General features: G+C 41.9%; 2 protein-coding genes across 2 annotated transcripts; both read right to left on the bottom strand.

The window, feature by feature from the left end:
* Window positions 1-505: 505 nt before the first annotated feature.
* Window positions 506-6,188, bottom strand: LOC121879101. The gene is made up of 4 exons (XM_042385605.1): window positions 5,976-6,188; window positions 4,123-5,436; window positions 3,679-3,742; window positions 506-1,468 (listed from the first exon to the last, which is right to left on the bottom strand). The coding sequence occupies exons 1-4, from the start codon at window positions 6,090-6,092 to the stop codon at window positions 1,413-1,415; spliced, it is 1,551 nt and encodes a 516-aa protein (XP_042241539.1). The 5' UTR covers window positions 6,093-6,188; the 3' UTR covers window positions 506-1,412.
* On the bottom strand, window positions 6,112-19,798 carry LOC121878992 (pollen-specific leucine-rich repeat extensin-like protein 1). Its single transcript, XM_042385443.1, has 5 exons — window positions 19,401-19,798; window positions 10,849-11,402; window positions 10,191-10,269; window positions 6,310-6,427; window positions 6,112-6,218 (listed from the first exon to the last, which is right to left on the bottom strand). Exons 1-5 carry the CDS (start codon window positions 19,404-19,406, stop codon window positions 6,112-6,114), a joined length of 864 nt encoding a protein of 287 aa, XP_042241377.1. The 5' UTR covers window positions 19,407-19,798.
* Window positions 19,799-21,022: the final 1,224 nt, after the last annotated feature.

The raw sequence follows: 21,022 nt of genomic DNA, 5'->3' as shown, positions 1-21,022 counted from the left end.
ATTCCACATTTATCATGCCTCTCCCTTATTCCTTTTTACGTTATCTTGTATATACTAAACCGATTCTGGCAGCAAGACTGATTTCAGATTTGCCCCCGAGGGGGCTAGTTTATTGGGCACCCCCTTACATCCTGTGCAAGGTGAAGCGCAGAAGCGTTTACAGCGCCCAACAGGGAAGTATGAAAAGTTCATACTTGCCTTTATGACTCGTACATTAAGGGCGTAAAAGCCTGAAGGGTCATAGGTTTTGTCAAGTTACATAAAGTGAGAGAATGATGAGTGTGTGGGGGGAAAGTTCCCGGTACATTTTATCTGTTTATGGCAAAGAGTGGCAGGTCCCTAGTGCCAGGCCTGTGACTAGGAGGAGGGATATCTGGTCTGGGAGGGAAGAGGTGTTGGTAACGGCTGGGGACCTATAAGAGGTCATAGGGCAAGGGAGGATGTAGTGAGAGAGAGTGTGAGAGTCGGGTTGGCAGCAAGACGTTGGAGTATATAAACACAGTAGTTACAGTGTTTTAACACTTTATTACAACTTACACCTATGGTTGAGTTAAACAGGTCCTCCAAGATTTTAACAATAAAAATAAACTCGAAGGAAAAAATAAAAATAAAATAAAATATAAGACAAAATAAAAAATATTTCCCACCCTTTTTTTTATAGAAAATAAGTAGGTTAAAACTTCATAAAGTTTAAATGAATTGAATGATGATCTTTTGCCGATGTTGCCCGAAATAATAACACTGAATAATGTAGTTAATATATTCTTAATTTTACATTATTCTTACTACACCTGTATCTCTGTCCCCCCCCCCCCCAAAAAAGAAAAAAATATATAAAAACGTCAAAATTTCCTGGAAGTATAGATGGTGTTGGTAGTGGCATACAATTTTTTTTAACATCACAAGTATCCTTCAACTAAATCCTTATCTTGGTTCCTTTTTGTCCTAAGTTCGGCCCTGCTCACACTACCCGACCAGCAGGATATACATGGATGCATAACACGATTATATACACGTAAACAAGGGGGAAATGGAACATAAAAGACATCACTGCAACAACACCACAATTTGACAACACCCGAGGACTTTACACTAACGAGAAAAATGTGAATTATGGAAAAACACGATTACGAAATTTTAAAACACAAATCATTAAGAGACAAGAAAAGGTATCTTTGGTATAAAACATTTCATTCACAAATCTCACGTTCAAACCATCAGAGGTTGAATTAACTCATATAATGAGCATAGTGATTATATCTGAAACTCTGTGTGGGTGTGTGGTGATATGTATACAGAGAGTATTAATTATATCACCTACTGTTGTGCTTATCTCCTCGTCTCTCTCTCTGATTTTCTTTTTCTTCTTTATTCTCGTCTCTCACCTTTTCTTCTCTTTTTCTTTTTCTCCTTCATCCTCCTCTTCTGGGTTGTCCTCCTGCTTCCCTTGCCGTCTGCCAGGTCAAAACTGAAGAAACGGAAGAAATATGATAATTCTGGTGTCCGGCAGTAACAAAGAGGTACAGGTACCGTAATTATATACCTGTACACATACCATAACAGTTACGATTATGAGTGAGCGCGCGCACGCACACACAAAAAAATCGCAAAATAATAAAATTACCTCCAACCTTAATATCCCAAACAACCACAACTACCACCATTCCAAATCGTAAATAACCACAACTACTAACCCACACATCAGATGAATTTGGTCTCGCATCAGCTGATCAACAAACTCATTAGTAACCTACAACTAACACCCTTTAAATTGTTCCTGGGTGACACCTGCTCACCTCAGGGGGCCGCCCAAACCAGGTGAGTAAAGGGAACTAACGAAGGCCGACATTTTTACCTGCGTGTGCTACCTGCACGTACCGGTCCCCTCACCAGGTGGTAAAGTACCTCACACTCCCTCAGGTAAACAAGACATATCGTTAATTACCTTCTGTTTAACTGAAAAGGAACGCTGAGATGAGGCCTGGCAGAGGAAGAAGGGCTTTAGATACAGCAATTAGGTGACTGTAACAGGGTGTATAGAGGTGATACAGTTATTCCGTTCAGACTATAGGTTGAGATTACAGGTAGATATTACAGGTAGATATTACAGGTGATACTGAATCCCCGTTTTAGCAGACCATTCGTGTACAGTTCACAAGTTTAACACTACTCTCTTACCTACTCCAATTAGTCTGTTTAATTTTATTGACTTATAATTACATACTGTACTATTATCAAAATACACTCAAGACATGACGTGTCTAGTCCTGTCCCCCTTCAATAATTAGAAAGAGGCATCCATTGTTTTCAGGCGCAGTTAAATAGGTGATATAGCAACACCTGGTAGTCTAACCCTGGCCCCTATAGACGTCCAGCTGGCGGCCTGGAGGGAGGAAGTGGATCATTATACGGCCAGTGTGTCGCGAGGTGTACAGTTAGTACCATCTATGTGTACCCCATACTACTCTTTCTCCTCCTTCGCCTCTTCCTCTTCCTTCCCTCTTCATTGCTCTTCCTCCTCCTCCTCATTGCTCTTGTTTTCTTCTTCCCATCCTTCTTTTTTGTCAATATTCTTCTTCCTTTAGTCATTCCAAAAGACAAATAGTTGCCTTCACTTGTCTTTCTCTCTCCCCGTCTTCCTTCCGCCACATCATATATCAACCTAAATCCCCCCTCCCCGCCCCGCCCACACCTCCACCATTACCCCCATACAGCTGCTGAAGCGCGATAACACCACCTCAGTTTTCACCTTCAGTTTATTTTACAGTCGCTGAAACGCCACACACAAGATGGACCCTTCGTGTACTTTTCTAAAACCAGATGACTAATGGTGGTTGTGTTTTAGTGTACTTATTACTTCAACTGACGTAATATTGGCCTCAAGAATGTACTTATCAACATGTACAATGGGCTCTAAGAGTGTACAGCTGTATATATATTCCCATGTACTTGGTAACTTTTGCACTTTGTCAACTTAACGGACGTACAGTTTCAGGAGGACTTCTACACGCCCCGTCTAACACACTAACCATCTACCTGGAGCTTTCCCTCACCAATTTGTTTTTGCCCAGTGGTCGACGAGCTACCTGGACTCCCCCCCCCAACCCACCCCCCATCCCTCCTACCCAACCCCCATTGATCAGCAAAGAATGACGTGTTTGTTTTTGTTTGTCTCACCAACACCAATCATACCTGAGACCTAAGTACCGAATCCCTGAACTACGAATCCCGAATACCTTGAGGACATAACGGATCTAAACTTGGAAATAATGAAACCTGATTTTTGTGATACTTGGTTTTTCTTTATTATTACTTGAGACTGTTATTACCGAGGCATGTTGGGTTGTGTTTCTTATAGGTAGATATAACTAGATTCTCAAAATAAGTGTTTGTATTTCCTAAAGGGATTCAAAAGTGAGGTTTCATTACTTATGGTTTAGTTATTTTATCAAAGAGTTCAGAGGTTCGGTAGTGGGTTGAAGATCACACTACATTAACACCACCACCCACAATATCACCATTACCAACACCAAAACCCATAAAACCACCCATACCCCCACCAAAATTACCCATTAGCACCCACTACCATCACCACCATAACCACCATCCCCAACCACAACCCCGATCCACCATCTACAAGTGAGGAGCGAGTGTGATGTGATACAGGTTAAAACTCACCAGGTCTGGGAGGAGCTGCCTGACGGAGGGATGGCGGAGGACGGTGTAGAGGGCGTGATTCATCCTGCAATATATTGGTTTTATGAGAAATTGCACACCTTCCTCTTTGTAGATTTCAGTTTATTCATTATTCAGCTATGGTGAAACTAATACCGGTGCTGAAGAGGGTCTTAGTATAGGATCGACATATACCAACTCTAAGATTTCTCCAATGTGGGTTTTTACTTCATTTACCAGTGTGATCATTACACTACGAGAATATTTATTAACCTAACTGTAACCTGTCTTTAAAATGTTTGCAATTTATGTGTACCCTGTTACTAAAGTAAATGTAATTTTCCTGTACCAGCCTCTAAAACCTAAGTGAACTACCTGTAATTAGTGATAAACCAGTTAAACTATCAAACAGGTGTACTACATGACTCGAGTAAGTAGTGTGCTTACCCAGGTAGTGTCGCGAGACTCCCCAGGTGTTCTACTGCTTTGATACGCTACTGAGGGCTGCCTTTTTCGTTCTTCGGTATACCAAGATCCTCCATGAATCCCCACCGACGTCTCCGGCACCCCACGTTCGCCTCCAGTAGCCACGGCGCCTCTCCTTTGCTCTACCGTGACCACCGGAACTCTCTGTTGCTTCCTAGAGGGCCTCGGAGATGCCAGAGGGCGTTCTAGGCTGACAGGACCATATCGCTCATTCGCCGTTAGTGGTGGGTGTCTGGTCTTCGTCGGTAGTCTCTCAGGGTATCTGGTCTTCGTCGGCAGTCTCTCGGGGTGTCTGGTCTTCGTCGGTAGTCTCTCGGGGTGTCTGGTCTTCGTCGGTAGTCTCTCGGGGTGTCTGGTCTTCGTTCGGGGTCCCTGGAGGTGCCTGACTTGTACTGCGGGTATTTTAAGATGTCCACTATGCCCACTCTCTGTTAGGTGTGTCTCAAGGTACCTGGTCGTCGTTGTTGCAGGGTGTGTGTCCTCTTTCAGTGGTACTTCAGGGTGTCTGGTTCTCATCGGGTACCTGTCCTGTCTGGGAGTTTCAGGATATTGTTCTTCTGCTGAAGCTCTTGCTGAGTATATGTCCGTTATTAAAGGTTTTTCAGGATATCTTTCATTTACTGGAGGTCTTTCAGGGAACTTGTTCTCTCTTTGAGGCCTTTCAGGATATGTGCTCGTTTCTGGAGGTCTTTCAGGGTATCTGTTCTCTGTGAAACCCGTTTCAGGGTATTTGTTCATTCTTGGAGGATTTTCCGAGTATTTTCTGTTCGCTTTAGATGTTTCAGGGTATCTAGTCTTAGTCCGAGTTGTTTCAGGGTATTCATCTTCGGTCTGTGACCTCTCAGGGTATCTGTGGCGAGTCGCGGGACCTCTTGGGAATTTGTGGTTCAACAAGAGGTCCGCAAGTAGGCTGTTTTCAGTTCCTTCTGCCTGAGGCAAGTCAAAACGTGCCTCGTCTTCGTCGTCGTACACGTCTAGGCTATTCCTCGAGTTCGTGACGATGAGAGAAGTCGGGGACGTGGTGTCCTTCCTGCTGGAGATGTCGGAGTTCCACTTATTACTCCAGTCACCGCCGTTCCAATCATGATTCCAATTTATATTCCAGTTGTTGAACCAGTCAAAGTCACCGGGACTGTTTGAGAGGGTGGATTCCTGGCTGCTGTGACTGGTGACCCAGGGGTCCCGGTCGTCGAGTGCAGTAGTCACGAAGGCAGGCACAGAGGACGGAGGTCTGTAGGGCCACCTGGGTCTGGGGGTGGACACTGGCCGCCGAATCTGTGGAAAAGATTCGGCTAAAAAAAATGGTGCTAATCATTCGTCTCTCCTGGGAAGCAAACCGAAAAAAAAATACCAGGAAAAAAGTAACTTGTTTTGAATCCTCTTTGACGGGCGGGGGGGTGAAATTACAAACATAATCCAATATTTGCGATGAAAAATATAATTGGGCGTTAATTTTTTGTGTTATTGTAACTTTATATTGTTGAGAATTTTGAGGTTCGGGGGAAGTTTGAGAGAATTTTTCGAGACATGAGGACTCGGCAGGTGGGTTAGGAGTGACGTGTGAGAACAGGTGAATGGGGATCAAACAAACCTAGGATAAGACTATAGCGAGGAGGAGTTAAGTGTTTGTACACCTTAAAGTTCTTAAGCCATATATGAATATAATTAATAATTATAGCAGTAATATTGATAATAACATAACAACAATAATAATAATAATAATAATAATTACTAAGAAATACAAACCATAAGACAGTTCAGATAATAGTTACTTCCTGTATATAATAATTAAACACAAGATATGAATGACTCACTTTTGGGGTGATGGCGGGCGGTGGGGGCGGCGTGGTGGGCGGCGACATGGGTGTAGCGGACTCCTCCCCCCGGATGACACTGGGCGGGATGGTGTCATAGTAAGGCGGACCTGCCATGTTATATACGTCCAGGGAGTCAGGAGTGAAGGTGGTGGGTGGCAGGGGCGTGGTCGGGGGCTGTTGTGGGTGGCGTGGGGACGTGGTCGGGGGCTGTCGTGGGTGGCGTGGGGACGTGGTCGGGGGCTGTCGTGGGTGGCGTGGGGACGTGGTCGGGGCTGTCGTGGGTAGCGTGGGGACGTGGTCGGGGGCTGTCGTGGGTGGCGTGGGGACGTGCGTGGGGGCGTGGTCGGGGGCTGTTGTGGAGAAGGGAGGGACAGTGGGCGGTGTACGGGCGCAAGGATAGCTGGTTGTGGGCGGCGGAGGTTCTGTCTGACCCTGGGTGGCGCCCTAACCTGTGTGAGGGGGAAATATATTACATAATGTTACGTCATACAACTAAAAATTTTGAATTAATTTTAAGGGACAAAATATTTATCGATCTTGAAATTATTTTGTGGAGTTTGATTTGTAGTTTAGAAATTCATGTATGTATGTATGTATGTATGTATGTATGTATGTATGTATGTATGCATGTATGTATGTATGTATGTATGTATCAAAAATCAGAAAGAGCAAGAAGTACAGACATAGATTTATAAAGTATATGTTGGGTTAATATTTCTCAACAATAATATAGGCCTCATATCCTATACGGTGCAATTTTCTTGTGATATAGACTATAATAATAATACCATACTTACTACTAACGTTAAAATCAACGATCAAGTGTTCTATAGTACTTTAACGATGAATGGTGAACAGTACGAAAGAATTGTTGGAGCACAAAACAGTCGCTTTGTCGTTTATTGAAGAAAACCAACACATGTATCAATCAAGGGATGACTGAAGTAATGAGAGATTATGGGGTATTACTCAACTGCCCTTTTGGTTACGTCAATTTACGGATATCCACGCATGGTTTTCCTTTGGTTTGTTAGAGGATTTCAAAACCTGGTTGATAGTCTCGGTTGATGGGATTCAATATAGATTAACACATTCGTTACCAAATCGATATCGAATTGGTATATACGTGTGTGGGCAGTTTATTCTCCAGCATCATCCACGTGGAATAGAAGACAGACGCAGAAACGAAACACAAGGAAATTCACTAAATGATTCGTATCTCTAACATAAGGAGAGCCGGCATATCAACACATTAACCTACTGAGGTGAATATCAAAACACTTCATCTTGTGTTCCAGTGTCATGGTCATAATGACGGCTGGTCTGTTTGAAACCTGATGATTCATATTATACTCCACGCCCGCAAAACATGTGGATAACTGGTGAGTTATCCCTAGGAAGAACGCGTTTTCCCTCTCTTTAAATCCCACCGCTGCCACCATTATAAGGGCAGGGATTTTCTTCTCCTTTATATTCATATTTCATACTTCTTTCTTTGTTAACATTCCTTCCTTTGACGTTCAGCAAATTATCCCAGGTATGTGAGCCAGTGTTCCCCGCCGATATAGTCATTCAGTTTAACTTAGTCAATTTTGTGAATATCAGTGTTTATGTTGTAACAGTGAAATTGTCATTTACCCAGTGCAAGAAGTACTATAACGTAAATGTCATCTGTCGATGCTAGACGAAAGATTGTTTGTGATTGAGTCATCATCATCCCTTTCTTGACGTCTCCAAATTATCTCAGATCCAGTGTGTGGGTTATTTGAACACCTCACCGGCTGCCCGGGGTCGGTGGCTACCTAACATAGCTAGCTGTCTTGGACGATGTCGCTGATTCGGCAGGATTAAACTGCTCCAGTCTGCATCTTGGGAACTAGACCCCAGACTCTCGCCATTCAACCGACCATAACACCGATCTTCATTTGTTGAGACGCCAGTGTTCTACCCTGGGACACTCCGTACAGTTATTTGGTCCACAGTATTTGTTATATATGATTGGGGATAATTAACTGAATATAATTATCCCATGTTGGGTAGTGAACCCATAAATTGTTAGTATCAGTATTAACGTGTTAAGTGTTGTGAGTGCATCCTTCATATGTACTACCAACAGTTCTAGTGAAGATACCATATGTAAGTTTGTCATGTTGAGTAGTCTGTGTAATGTACCACCAGTAATGTTGTGAGAAGCAAGAGTATCCACTTGGAGTTGCAGATGAGTAAGGCCAAGGAGTTGAACCTTGTAGTTGTATGTTAATGACATCTTTTACCTAATTTAATTTCCTATTAACAAACCTTTTCTTAGAGTATATTAGGGGTATCATTTTCCCTCAGTACCCACCTTTATTTTGTCCAATGATTTGATACCAGAATTACAGTACCCATGTGCCCTTACCCTCTCCATGCTACCAAAGGTCTGAGGTTATGAAGTAACCATGAAATGAAATAATTAGACAGAACAACTGAAGGAACTAAGACAAAGAAAGAAGTATGAAATAAGAATATAAGGGAGAAGAAGAAAATCCCCGCCCTTATACCAGAATGTAAAGTACAGCTTATGTATGTATGTATTGACTAATCTTTGTATGTACACATAAACAATTAAACCGATAGACAGACAGACAGAAATACTAATATTTTTTTAAGAAATAAAGCGTTAGTGTATCAGAGGATTGAGAATTAATAAAAAATAAATAAAAAGAAGATAAGAGTCTAGAAATCCCCGGGGAATTACCGGTAATCGTCCGACACACACACGCTCAAATGGTGCACCAGAGTCGACCTATTAAATATTTGTGTCAGTTACGAACGCTTGTGACATTTTTCTACATTCCCTTGGCTTGACTTGACTGGATGCCTGTAGATAAGGATGAAGGGCTATTGCTTGTTGCTGGATGGGAGGGTGGGGGAGGGGGGGGTACTTTGGAGGTATTTTTGGGGGGGTGAAGGGGTTAGGTTTCAGAAGGTAGTAAATGAGGGGGGAGTTTGAAGGAAAGTAGGAGAGTAAAAGTATCCGGGCTCAAGTAGATATGTTGCATTATGAAATTCTTTGTTGATCTTTCGTACTAGTAATTTAAGCACTAGCTCTCAGGTCTTTGGCCTTTTTCTCGTTCACGTTTCGTCATTGCAGACGCCAGTATTTCAAGGAAGAGGTAACGACCTCTGGCCAGGCTCTTTATGGAACTGGCTGAGCAACGAATCTTTTGCTTTAATAAAGGTGGGGAGAAAACAGCATGGGGGTGGGTGGGGGGGGGTGGTTGACGAGGCCAAGGATAGTGTCCGTTAGTCACTCTCTCTATTTTTTCTTTAATTGAAGTTTCTGTTTAAAATAGGAATCTTTTTTACAAGGAAGTGGTGTAGGATCCAACTTGCTACTTTGGTTCACAAGGAGGTATTCCTACTCTTTTTTATTTAAATTGAAAAAGTTGATGTTTTGTCTCGCCAGTGTTTTAATTAGCTATTCATTCTTTTGCGAGTTTTTGTTTTATTTTGTTATTAAATTGCTTTGGGGTTGTTAGCTGTACCTCGGTATTGGTGCTGGGTTGTTTAGTCTTGTTCTGCTGGATCTGAACCATGAAAGTTCTCTCACTCTTCTTTCTATTTCATTATCGAGCCAGTCAGTTACAGCTTCTAACTCTTCTACTTACCCCCACGTTATTTTAGCTTTGTTGTATATGTCTACATTTACTGCCTCGATGTTGGCTCTTCTATTCTGTACTTCGTTTGTTAACCTTTGTTCATATCTGATGTTATATACATAAAACGTACACATGTAATTTGTATTGTTTGTAGTTTTTTTATTTTTGTGCAAAATATAACCTTTTCGTGAGGATTCAGACTCTGGATACATCCCTTGACTGAGTGTGAGAAGATTAGCGCCTTTGTGCCACGTGCGTGATGAAGCTGTGGGAATAATACCGCCACATGTTGAAGGGAACTCAGTAATAACCCTCACTGTACCACTACGATAGACTTCACATTACGCAACTCTTTACTGAGAACCTGACTTGTGGGAAATAACGATGCCTAGGTAAATAGGGAGAAGTATGTGTACCTATGTCACAGTATGAACCTATATAGTGTGTGTGTGTGTGTGTGTGTGTGTGTGTGTGTGTGTTGTGTGTGTGTGTGTGTGTGTGTGTGTGTGTGTGTGTCAAATAACATACCAAATTTTTATACAGGCCCACCAAAGCAACAGGAGATACTGACCTTGGGGGGTGCCTTCCTGCCCCTGATTCGCCCCTGAACACGGTGATGGGGTGGAGGACCATGCCCTGGACGCCTACGCCTGCAAACACAGATATGCTGTAATTGGCTCACTTGTCTCGTGTAAATTGTTCATGTTTTTACCGAATATAAAAAAAAAATCTTCTCTCGGTGTAAATATTGTCTTGGATAGTGAATGTGTGTATTAGAATATTTATGTTGTGAACACTTGGAGAATCAACTCACATTTCAACACTCGTTTAGTCCGAATTGTAAAAGTTTAATGAAATAGCTGAGTATGTAATTTTTTTTTACTTTAGTTTAGATATTGTTAGAATTATGAGATAATTTGAATGCCATTTTTTTCTTCCCCACACAAATAATCAGTTCGCTTTTCACACACGTCTAATGAAAGTTTTACCAAGTTTTACAAATTTTCCCTCCAGCTTCCAACAAAAAAGATATTTGATTAGATGTGTAAGTCGCTAACAAATATACACAATGATAATGCATGAGCACATGTAAACCAAAGTAAACACACATTCATGCTTCCGTACACGGTCTCACTCTTACTTACACACACAAACACAAACACGCACGCACGCACACACACACACACACACACACGCACGCACACACACACTCACACACAGTAAGTCACCTGGGAAGGCCTGAGAACGGCACCCCAAGGATGGTCCAGGACTCCTCGGCTGTCATGGTCTCTATGGTCCTCACTTGGTCCGGCGTCTGGGTGGTCCTCCGTGTCTTATAAGCATTGCTCACCCCCGCTATGGTCCGGTACACTGGCGGGTACACCTCACTCGCTCCTGGATTGTGGGATGAAAGTTTCTTGTGTTGAATGTTGTCGAGGGAAGACGTGTACAGGTGGTCGGTGAGGGGGACGTCTGGAAACGGTAAGTCCTGTCGAAAGGGGCCTTCGTTTCGAGGCGGGAAATCGTGTCGAAAGGGAGAGTCACTTCGACGTGCAGCCACCAGCACAGCGCGTGGCGGCGGCCGTGGTAGCCGCCAGTAAGGTCCGATACGCAGTGCCTCAGCAACAGGAAGTTCTTCGTCAGCTCCCTCGTTAGTCTCGCCAGAATCTTCAAAGTCTTGTGGGTCCTGAGAATTCTGGGGTTCTTGAGAGTCCTGAGATGTGGCGAGGTGAGGGCGAGGCACCACCAACAGAGCCACAGCTCCCAGCAGGATGGGTGACACCTGGCAACAACAAATCAATCAAGAAAATTAGTATATTTTTAGGGGGCACCCTTACAGAATACAACTGACACTGACAAAACAATATACGTAACAATATAATACAAGTTTGTTGTCTCTAACATTCTTATCTTTTTATTGTTGCACAGCATTAAGAAATAGTTCTATAAACACGCCGTAAATTAATGCAAGATCATATGAAATATCTAATAGCTGGGACCGTCTGTGTGCCAGCTGGAGTGGTCTTTGTACCAGCCAAGTGGGCCATATTCAAGAGTTTCTACCTACAGTCGTCGTCACACAGCACGGCACCGCTAACAGAGCTCCATCACCACACACACACACACACACCACAGAAAGAATACGACACTAACGATGGGTAATAAAACGAATAATCATGGTATAACGGGAACATTTTTATGGTGGTGATTGTAGCGAACTTTGTGGTGAGCATGAACCGGAAATCCGAGGGTAGGGATTCTCAAACTGTCGTACGTTTTGTTTTATCCCGCGTAACATCACATTCAAGTTAAAGACATATTTTACAAGTTATTTCGATGTTTTATTTTAGATCACTTGTGTTCAATAATTAAGAGGTATTTAATGTATCGTGATGTTTTATTCAGTAATACGAATTAGTTACGAGGGAAGAAGGTTAATGATACGATAAGGTTGAAATTCCAATAACTAACAATGGAATTTTTTCTTAAGCTCCGAGTAATTAATGTACTGTAAGAACAGCGTAACTTCATCCTCTGCCTAATAATTAATGTAAATATATCCCAATTACCAGAAAGCTTCACGAACGAGCCTGTAGGAATTATAGCCAAGATTCTATTTCTTCATAAGTTAAATTCTCATCGTAACAGGTGCAAGAATAATGCCTTTACTTGTCTCACAAAGATTTAGCATAAGGAAAAATATTCATAACATGGAAATTTTACCTAGAAGACCTAGGCTGGCTGAATTTCTTTAACCCGCTCGCTTCATAGAAAACGTTAGTGTTATAACTTTAGGGATAACTTATATATCTGTTCTGAGACAAAAACTACAGTTATACCCGATTCATTAGAAGATTTTTTTCTGGATATTATTTAAGAGGCTCAAATTTGGAGCAATGTGAATTACGTGTAGAGACAGTCCTTTATTTGTGTGTATGTAGTTATGGATGGATTAATTTACCCCTTAATAGCATCACAGATTAATGGATACACAGAGATTACATATACTAACCTGACTGTCTTGGGACACTCAAAAAAGGACACGGGCTTACAGACACGGACTGGAAACATTACTAGGACATAGGCTTAAGACACGGATCGGACACTCTAGGATATCCAGGAAGTAAAACACACCTCGTCTGTATAATTACTCACTGCCATATGGGAGACGAGAGATCCCATTCCTCCCTACACCACCATATACTGCACTACAAGGCTTAATACCTTTCATTACGTATTTCTTCCGCTTCTTCTTATCTCCTCAACTAACAGTAAATACAGGTTCGTTGGCCCCTGATTCCTCCGTTAATATTTGTTTTTAATTATCTCGTTATCATCCATTCTTCTCTATTTACGCTCTGGATGAAAACAGTATTAAGGTTCACTCTTTAAAAAAAAATGGAGGGAAAATTATATTATGACTTGACGTTGAACGTTTTAAGACATAATTTCTTTTAATAGTTTATCGTCTTAAGGTGAAAAGTTTCAAGACTTCTGCCCCTGGTATCATCTGCAAGTCTATTTTATACACTAGTCATCGGACACTAGTAGTGAAGTCATCATACACTAAGGGTTATGTCATCGGACACTAAGGGTTAAGTCATCGTACACAAGTAGTGAAGTTATCATACACTAAGGGTTAAGTCATCGTACACAAGTAGTGAAGTCATCATACACTAAGGGTTAAGTCATCGGACACTAAGGGTAATGGAGAGGTTAAACCCCTAAGTACAATGACTTAACATCAGCACTACAGTTAATCTGAGTATACCTGTAATGTTAATCCCTGGAGCAAGATGCCAGAACCAGTTGAATGCAATAACCCATTCCCTGGAGGACGAATCTATTGCACACTGGAGAAGTCAACGTACTCTGGGGTTTAAGTAACTGTACTCAAGGGGTTAGCTCATTGTACTCATTCCTTTCTTCCCTTACTTACACCTTCTCACCTTGCATCCTTCCTTCCCTTCCATTTCCTTCACTCTACCCATTCTCACCTCTTCCTTCCTTACACCTTCTCACCTTGTATCCTTCCTTCCCTTCCCTTTCCTTCACTCTACCCATTCTTCCCTCTTCCTTCTCTTCCCTTACACCTTCTCACCTTGCATCCTTCCTTCCCTTCCCTTTCCTTCACTCTACCCATTCTTCCCTCTTCCTTCTCTTCCCTCCCCGCCATGAACTCATAACAGGGCGCTTCAAATATGACCCTAATGACGCTTCAAGTATTAGTACAATCAGTAACATCCTTAACAGCTGTCTATCACTGTACAAGCACCTGGCACTAAAATAACCTTACAATTATTATTACCACACTAATTACAGGAGGCCTTTGAAACACTCCTCCACACACAGCCAATTCTTCACAGGACAAGAGATACCTACCTACTTTACTTTAGGTTTAGAAGGGAGTGGTAAGAAAAATGGTCTTAATGTTTTGTGAAAGCTTTTTTTTTGAACTCATCTCCTGAGAATTATAATCCCAGTTTTTTTTTTATTGAATATTTTTAACTATATGTGAACTAATTACATCCATCCACCCCCCCCCCCTCTCTCTCTCTCTCTACGCACTGTAAATATTGACGAGACAAACTCAACCAGAACAATAGTAAATGGATCAACTTCATTCTAGAGAGAGTGTGTGTGTGTGTGATCATTATGTTCGGCATGTGAGTGTGTTAGTGTTTGGGTCAGTCAGCTGATCATGTAAACACTGGATAAAAGAGACTACGTTTAACTGTAGGGAAGGAAATTTTATAGGTAAGGAGGGCGTAGAGAGTGTGAGAGGGAAGGAAGGGAGAGACGGAAAGAAGGGAAAGGGGAAGGGTTAAAGGTGGAAGTAAGCGAGAACCGTCAGAAAGTTAGAGGGTGAAGGAGGGAAGAGATAAGTGATAGGGCATTGGGGGTAAGGTGTTGGTGGTCGCGGTAGTGGCGGCGGCAGGGGTGTGTAGTTGTATTTGTTAACTGCGGCGGCGACTCAAGGCGATGAACGCCCCACTTACACCAACACTACTCGGCATCACGCGTTCTCTCTCTCCTCCTCATTCCCTCTATCACTGTGGAGGAAGAAGGATAAGTATTGTGAGACGAGAGGAAATAGGGAAGAGGTGTGTGTGTGTGTGTAGAGTGAAATGCGCGTGAGGAGGTGAGTTTAATGCGTGAGGTGGGGTGAGTATATAGGTGTGTGTGTAGAGTGAGGAGGGGCGAGGGAGGCGGTTCTATGTCATAATACAGTAGTCTGACCCAGTAACTGATGACTGTACAATAACACCAAGAGCTAAGCAGAACTCTTATCAGCACTTAAGACCTATATACATACTCTGAGAAGCTGGTGATGTTTTGTATAAGTCTTAGTTGAGGGAAAGTAGCCAGTGTTGACAGGTGTTTTGAAGCCCAGTAACTGTTCTTGATTCTACAGCTTGGGTTGGTTGATCGTTCCATGGGTCTACCAATCCCGTATAACTATGTGAGATAACTACAGCGTTATGTATATGTTTAACTGTTTCAAAAATGGTTTACTACACTTCCTCCCGCTTCACCCTGCACCATCAACACACTCACTCCTCTTCACCCTTCATCATCAACACACTCACTCCTCTTCACCCTTCATCATCAACACACTCACTCCTCTTCACCCTTCATCTCCATTTTTCCCCTTTATCTCCTCCCACCCTTCATCTCAACCTACCTCCTCCCCCTCCCTCCCTTCCACCCTAACCGCACCTAATCGCATCACGGGGTAGTTTAGAATTATGGCAACTAACGATGACCCAACGATTAATCATCAGTAATGCGGCCAATTCGCGTCCCAAATAACAACAGCTGCGCCTTGGTAAGTGAAGTACGTGCTAAGTTAATCCGATCACCTGCTGTGCTTAAGTGAGCATTAATGAGTAATTTCATAGAGCGATGTGTGTGTGTGTGCGTGTGTGTGTGTGTGTGCGTGTGTGTGTGTGTACAGGAGACGTTTACAGTGTCTTATGTGCAAAGGTAACATTGATAATATATCTATGTAGGAAGGGTGGTGTAGGAAGGTGGTTTAGGTAGGTGGTGTAGGAAGGGTGGTGTAGGAAGGGTGGTGTAGGAAGGGTGGTGTAGGAGTGGTGGTGTAGGAGTGGTGGTGTAGGAGGGTGGTGTAGGAGGCCTGGCTGCCACGACCTACATTGTACACCGTGTTTAAAACAATAGACACATAATTGACCACTTTTTAGCCTATTACTAGAAGCAGGTTAACGGTGAGTCATGACGGTACCTCTGTGTAAGCCGATATGTGTGACAACCAATAGTGATAGTAGTAGTCGTGTGTGGCTCTTCCTATGACGTCGATCACTCCATGGTGTGTAAGAAAGGGGGCTTCATATGCACGAGGCATGACGAAGTAAGGGATCTCACAGCAAATATGGTGAAGGAAATCTGCCGTGATGTCAGGGTAGAACCGACCCTCCTTCCATTGGACGGTGAGAATTTCCAACATAGGACTTCAAACACATCCAACGAAGCCCGTGTTGACGTCAGTGCTTGGTGGATTCTGGACGCGGGGACAGCGAGCCTTCTTCGACACCAGGATTTTTTATCCCATGGCCGCATGTCACCGTAACTTAGCTCTCGATGCTGCACATAGGAGGAACGAGAACGACAAGATAAGGGCATACTGGGAGAGAATTCAGAACGTTGATCAAGGCAGCTTCACTCCTCTAGTGTTCACAACCTCTGGTGGGATGGGACCAAGTGCAAGATGCTGAGGTGCTATCCGAACAGAAGCAGCAACCCAGAAGTTATGTTACAGCCTGGATGAGATGTCGACTGTCCTTCTCTCTCCTTAAGTCGGCTTTGTTCTGCCTCAGGGGAACGAGAGCATCGGCCCCAAAGCTGACAACAGTTGCAGATATTGACTATGAGGCTACAGTCACTGAATGCCGCATAGATCTGCAGCTCAACTAACTCAACTCAGCTAGGATAGCTACTTATGTGTTAGGATATTTAATTTTAAGGTCATAAAATGGTGGCGAAGGTATGGCTATAAGGGGAGGATGGAGGCCATTTAAAAAAAAACGTAGTAGTCATAGTCAGTAGTGGTAGTAATAGTCAGTAGTAGTAGTATTATTAGTCAGTAGTAGTAGTAATAGATATAATGATGAGACATGACTGGTAGAATGAAAGATGACGACAACGCATGACGTGATCCCAGCGGCCAGTGACGTACGCCCGTTTCCGGTGACTAGCGACGTATAGGTGGGTTCCTGTGAGTGCTTATAGAACGAGTGTATGGGACGAGTGTATGGGACGAGTGTATGGGGCGAGTGTATGGGGCGAGTGTATGGGACGAGTGTATGGGACGAGTGTATAATACGAGTGTATGGGACGAGTGTATGGGGCGAGTGTATGGGACGAGTGTGTGGTACAAGTGTGTAGTCCGAGCGCGCTTTCCTCCTACTGTAATTTGATTTTGCAAAAATATATCTGACTGACTCGAAATACAACTTATTTAATTGACTCATGGCTACCACATAAATATGGATTCTCAAAGGTTTTTATAAGATAAAATTTCCTCTTATGCTTCGACACAAAAGATGAGGAACCGGTTGGCGCCGAGTCGCATCAAGCAACAACCGAGATGTTATTTGACGATTATCTGCAGTAAAGAAAAGAAAATCTAATATCCAGTCACAAATAATAGTCCCATTACACGCTTGAGTCTCCGAGTTACAGGAACGAATCTCTAAATTACTTGCAGATACCGAACGGCTAACGCTTTAGGAACCCGGAAATAAAAAGTCTTCACGCGAGCTTGACTGGTGGAGGAGCGTCGCCAAAGCTCAGTTCACTGGCTCGTCCTTATCCAACATCTCTGTCGTAACGCGGAAATATTCGAGTGTTGTCCCGTAGTTGAAAGTATATAATTACCAACCCTAACCTAGTTGTTGTTTTTATAACATCAAAATCACTAAAAATCAATTGGCAAGTTAAAACCAAGTTAGATCGGTGATTAATACATGTTGTCAACTGTCACACAAACCCAAAGTGAGTCCTTTCCCTCTTTAGGAGAACCTATATGTGTTGGTTCGAATCCCTTCACGGAGGAGGTAATGGTGCTCTCTCTCGTACGTGCTCCGTAACAAGAAATTAGTCACAATATTACGAAATTTTCTCCATCACGACAAGAGGACCAACCCGTAACGAGTCGCTCCACCGCTTCATGACTAGAGAAAGCGTTTACTGTACCGGTAAGATTAACTGGTCACCCTACCAGTAAGATCGCTGGTCACTGTACCGGCAATATACTTTGCTTTTCACTGTAATTTTGATATTTTTTCGTAATAAATCTTTTAAATCTGGAATCATCGGGTATAATGACGAGATTTATCGTTCATCTCGCAACTCACTTGATATCTCGCGTCAACAACACGCAATTTGACAAGCGTTCATCCGGCTCGATCATGGAGAAAGTGGTCAAAGTGAAAAGTCGTTAAAATAATGATAACTTTCGTCGATTTTGTCTTCTAACAACTATCATAAAGGTAAACTTTCTAAATAATAATATAAAAAATATATTGCTCTATAAACAGTTTCCATGTATTAGCTTTACTTTAAAGTCGTGTATTGGGATATTTCGTGTACCGGTAGAGCTGACCAGTGTACCGGGAGGTCTTGTTATACCTCTGTGTACCGTCGCGGCAGAGTTATCAGTATATACTGGGTAGTGGAGTTCACTTGATAGAAATCTTTAAAAAATGGTTGAGTTTTTTCAACCTACTCATGACAACTGTTACAGACGCTGGTATTGCCATGCCGTATTTTCTTAAACTGTTGCCACACCACTAACTACTACTATTACTATTAATAGACTACTATAATACTGTACTCTTGCTATTATACTACCAGCATTAAGCTACTACAGCACTACTACAACTACTGATGATAATACTAAACCACTGTTAAAGATTCGTTAGTTTTTTCTGATATTATTCATGATGATTTAAAAGACCTTTAATTTTGCCGCGGATATATATTTATGGAAATACGACAATGATTTGAAGACGATGAAAAAAATGTGGGGTTAACACACTGAAAACCCCCCACCAATTACACCTTTGAGAACCTGACCTAACCTTTTCTAACTAATATAAACTACTAATAGTACAAATATTACCTTACTTTACCAATGGAGGAGCGCAAAGTGATTCTCTTCGTGTGTTTGCGTGTTTTCGTCACGAGGAAGCTATATGGTAAATAAATACTGTACTCCCAAATGTTGTTTTTTTTTGCGCATGCGTAATATATTCTCCCAAGGGGGAAAAATACTGTCCTCTCATTGGTCAAAGATGATGATAGTTACATACTATTACTATTCATGAACTAAAGATTAAAATATTTTTGAGGACAAATTTTGATGCTCTTAAAAAATAATAAGGAATTGCTTAGTTATAAAGACTAAGGATATTTACCTGCATAACATATGACTTGGTAAGGTTAGGTAAGGTTAGGTGTAGGTTAGGTTAGAGTAAAACTGAATTGATCCCGTTCACATTTCTAACTGTAAAGTTGGGTTAGGTTGAATGCAGTTGAGCTGGGTTAGGTCGTTGATGATATTGTCTAGCTAAATTAATATAAAATAATACAAAAAAATTCACGTATAGATGAGGTCACAGTCACAGCAACGTTCAGGTCACAGTCACAACAAAGGTCAGGTCACAGTCACAACAAAGGTCAGGTCACTCACAACAAAGGTCAAGTCACTCACAACAAAGGTCAGGTCACTCACAACAAAGGTCAGGTCACTCACCTTCATAGCTCCGTCAGGTGAGGCAGAGAAGACCAGTCACTAATGCACGAGGGTGATATATAATTTTCGGCCTCACTCTCAAAACTCGTTCTCAGTACCTACCACATGCTGTACTGATCTACTTGTTTAAAATTAATTTTACTTCACTATAAATTAAATACCTGATAAATTTTTCCTTAACTAGAGATCTTCAGGTCACATGATAGAAAGATTTAACTAATAATGTTTTGTATAGTCTACGAAACAGTAAAAAAAACGTCAATTTAGACTTTTATAAATTTAGGATTTGTTTCATTTGTAACAACCGGGAACTTGGGTTACAGTTAACACTACCGTGAACTTTGAGGTAGCGATTCGATAACTGGAGGTGAGAACGACGCGTCCATCCACTGAGCGTGCCGAGACCCAACTGAGGTAACGGAGCTGTAGTAACTTGTTATAGGTGACCGCTACTCCAGGTGCGAGTGTGTCAGGGGGGACAGCAAGGGATATCCTCTGTACTTCTTGGCGTGCACAGAGAAGGCGAGACTGATTAGCTTCAGTATTTCCAGTAGGTTTTGAAGAGAAGTTTTTTACTTGTGTGAACAACTCAGAATTTTATATTACTGTTTAATGACTTCTCAGTGCAAAGGTAATCACAGGACTAAAGCCTTGATATTGATATTGAAACAGTGTCGATAATAATAACAATATTAACATGGCTGAGCCAGTTGAGAGCCTGAGCTCTCTTGAAGGCATCTGATATATACTATACAATTATCTCAAGGGAGTATTATGTAACATTCAGTATCACCTGAAATAGTACACGTAACATGGTGGTAGTAAGAACATATCAGAATGTATCACGGTTATTACTTCGTTATCTATTTTATTTATTTTTTACATTTATATTATAAATATATACATATTTTACGGTGGTGTTGATATACATACAGGGTAAATATGATTAGGGGGGAAGCAGTACAACATGGATTGAAACAAGAGGACAGAGCTGTTAGTATCATTTGTAGTCGGCAAATATAATTAGTGCAATGGTAATTTCTATCTGTCTCCATGACAACAATACCTAGATAATATATATGTTTTAAGAGATGATTTAGAGAAAGGGAGCGTAGTCTTTGCTGGGATGGGTAGGGAAAGTTGTTCCACACCTTCACACCATGATATTTTATGAAGGTCTGGTACTGAGAGGAGCGCATGGGGTCTTAATAGCTCTGGGTGCCTTAAGTTGTATCTCTGATTATTCCGGAACTGGAAATAATTATTGTTAATCAAGTGACTGACAGATTTGTAAACAAATAAGACACAGGAGTAAGTGTTAATATCCTCGAATTTTAACATTTTCAATTTAGCAAATTGTTCGTTAGTGTGATCTTTTTTTCTTCAAGTGGGTCATTGTCCGCACAAATCTCTTCGGTGCAGCAATCGGGGGTAGTGTTTTTGAAGAGTCAGTGACAGTGTGTGACAATGTATCAAGTGTTGGTAAACAAGATCATAATAGATTTCTTTCATTGCTACAGAGTGAGTGACGGACGAGTGTGATACAGGATACCGCACGTTTATTGATTTTACTGTGAATGACTTGAATGTGGTATCTCCAGCTAAGTTTCTTATCAACAACA

The sequence above is a fragment of the Homarus americanus genome, unplaced genomic scaffold (assembly GCF_018991925.1).
Source record: "Homarus americanus isolate GMGI-L3 unplaced genomic scaffold, GMGI_Hamer_2.0 scaffold4060, whole genome shotgun sequence".
Taxonomy (NCBI): domain Eukaryota; kingdom Metazoa; phylum Arthropoda; class Malacostraca; order Decapoda; family Nephropidae; genus Homarus; species Homarus americanus.
Note: the sequence above shows the minus strand (reverse complement) of the source record. Positions and strands in the feature narration are given on the sequence as shown.

Coding starts and splice junctions, on each gene's coding strand:
- LOC121879101 (XM_042385605.1), bottom strand. CDS start 6,092: ATGGCAGGTCCGCCTTACTATGACACCATCCCGCCCAGTGTCATCCGG. Junction 5,437..5,975: donor CGCCCGCCATCACCCCAAAA/GTGAGTCATTCA, acceptor TCTTTTCCACAG/ATTCGGCGGCCAGTGTCCAC. Junction 1,469..3,678: donor GGCAGCTCCTCCCAGACCTG/GTGAGTTTTAAC, acceptor CCGTTTCTTCAG/TTTTGACCTGGCAGACGGCA.
- LOC121878992 (XM_042385443.1), bottom strand. Junction 6,428..10,190: donor GCAGGAAGGCACCCCCCAAG/GTCAGTATCTCC, acceptor CCCCTCACACAG/GTTAGGGCGCCACCCAGGGT. Junction 6,219..6,309: donor GCCCCCGACCACGCCCCCAC/GCACGTCCCCAC, acceptor CACCCACGACAG/CCCCCGACCACGTCCCCACG.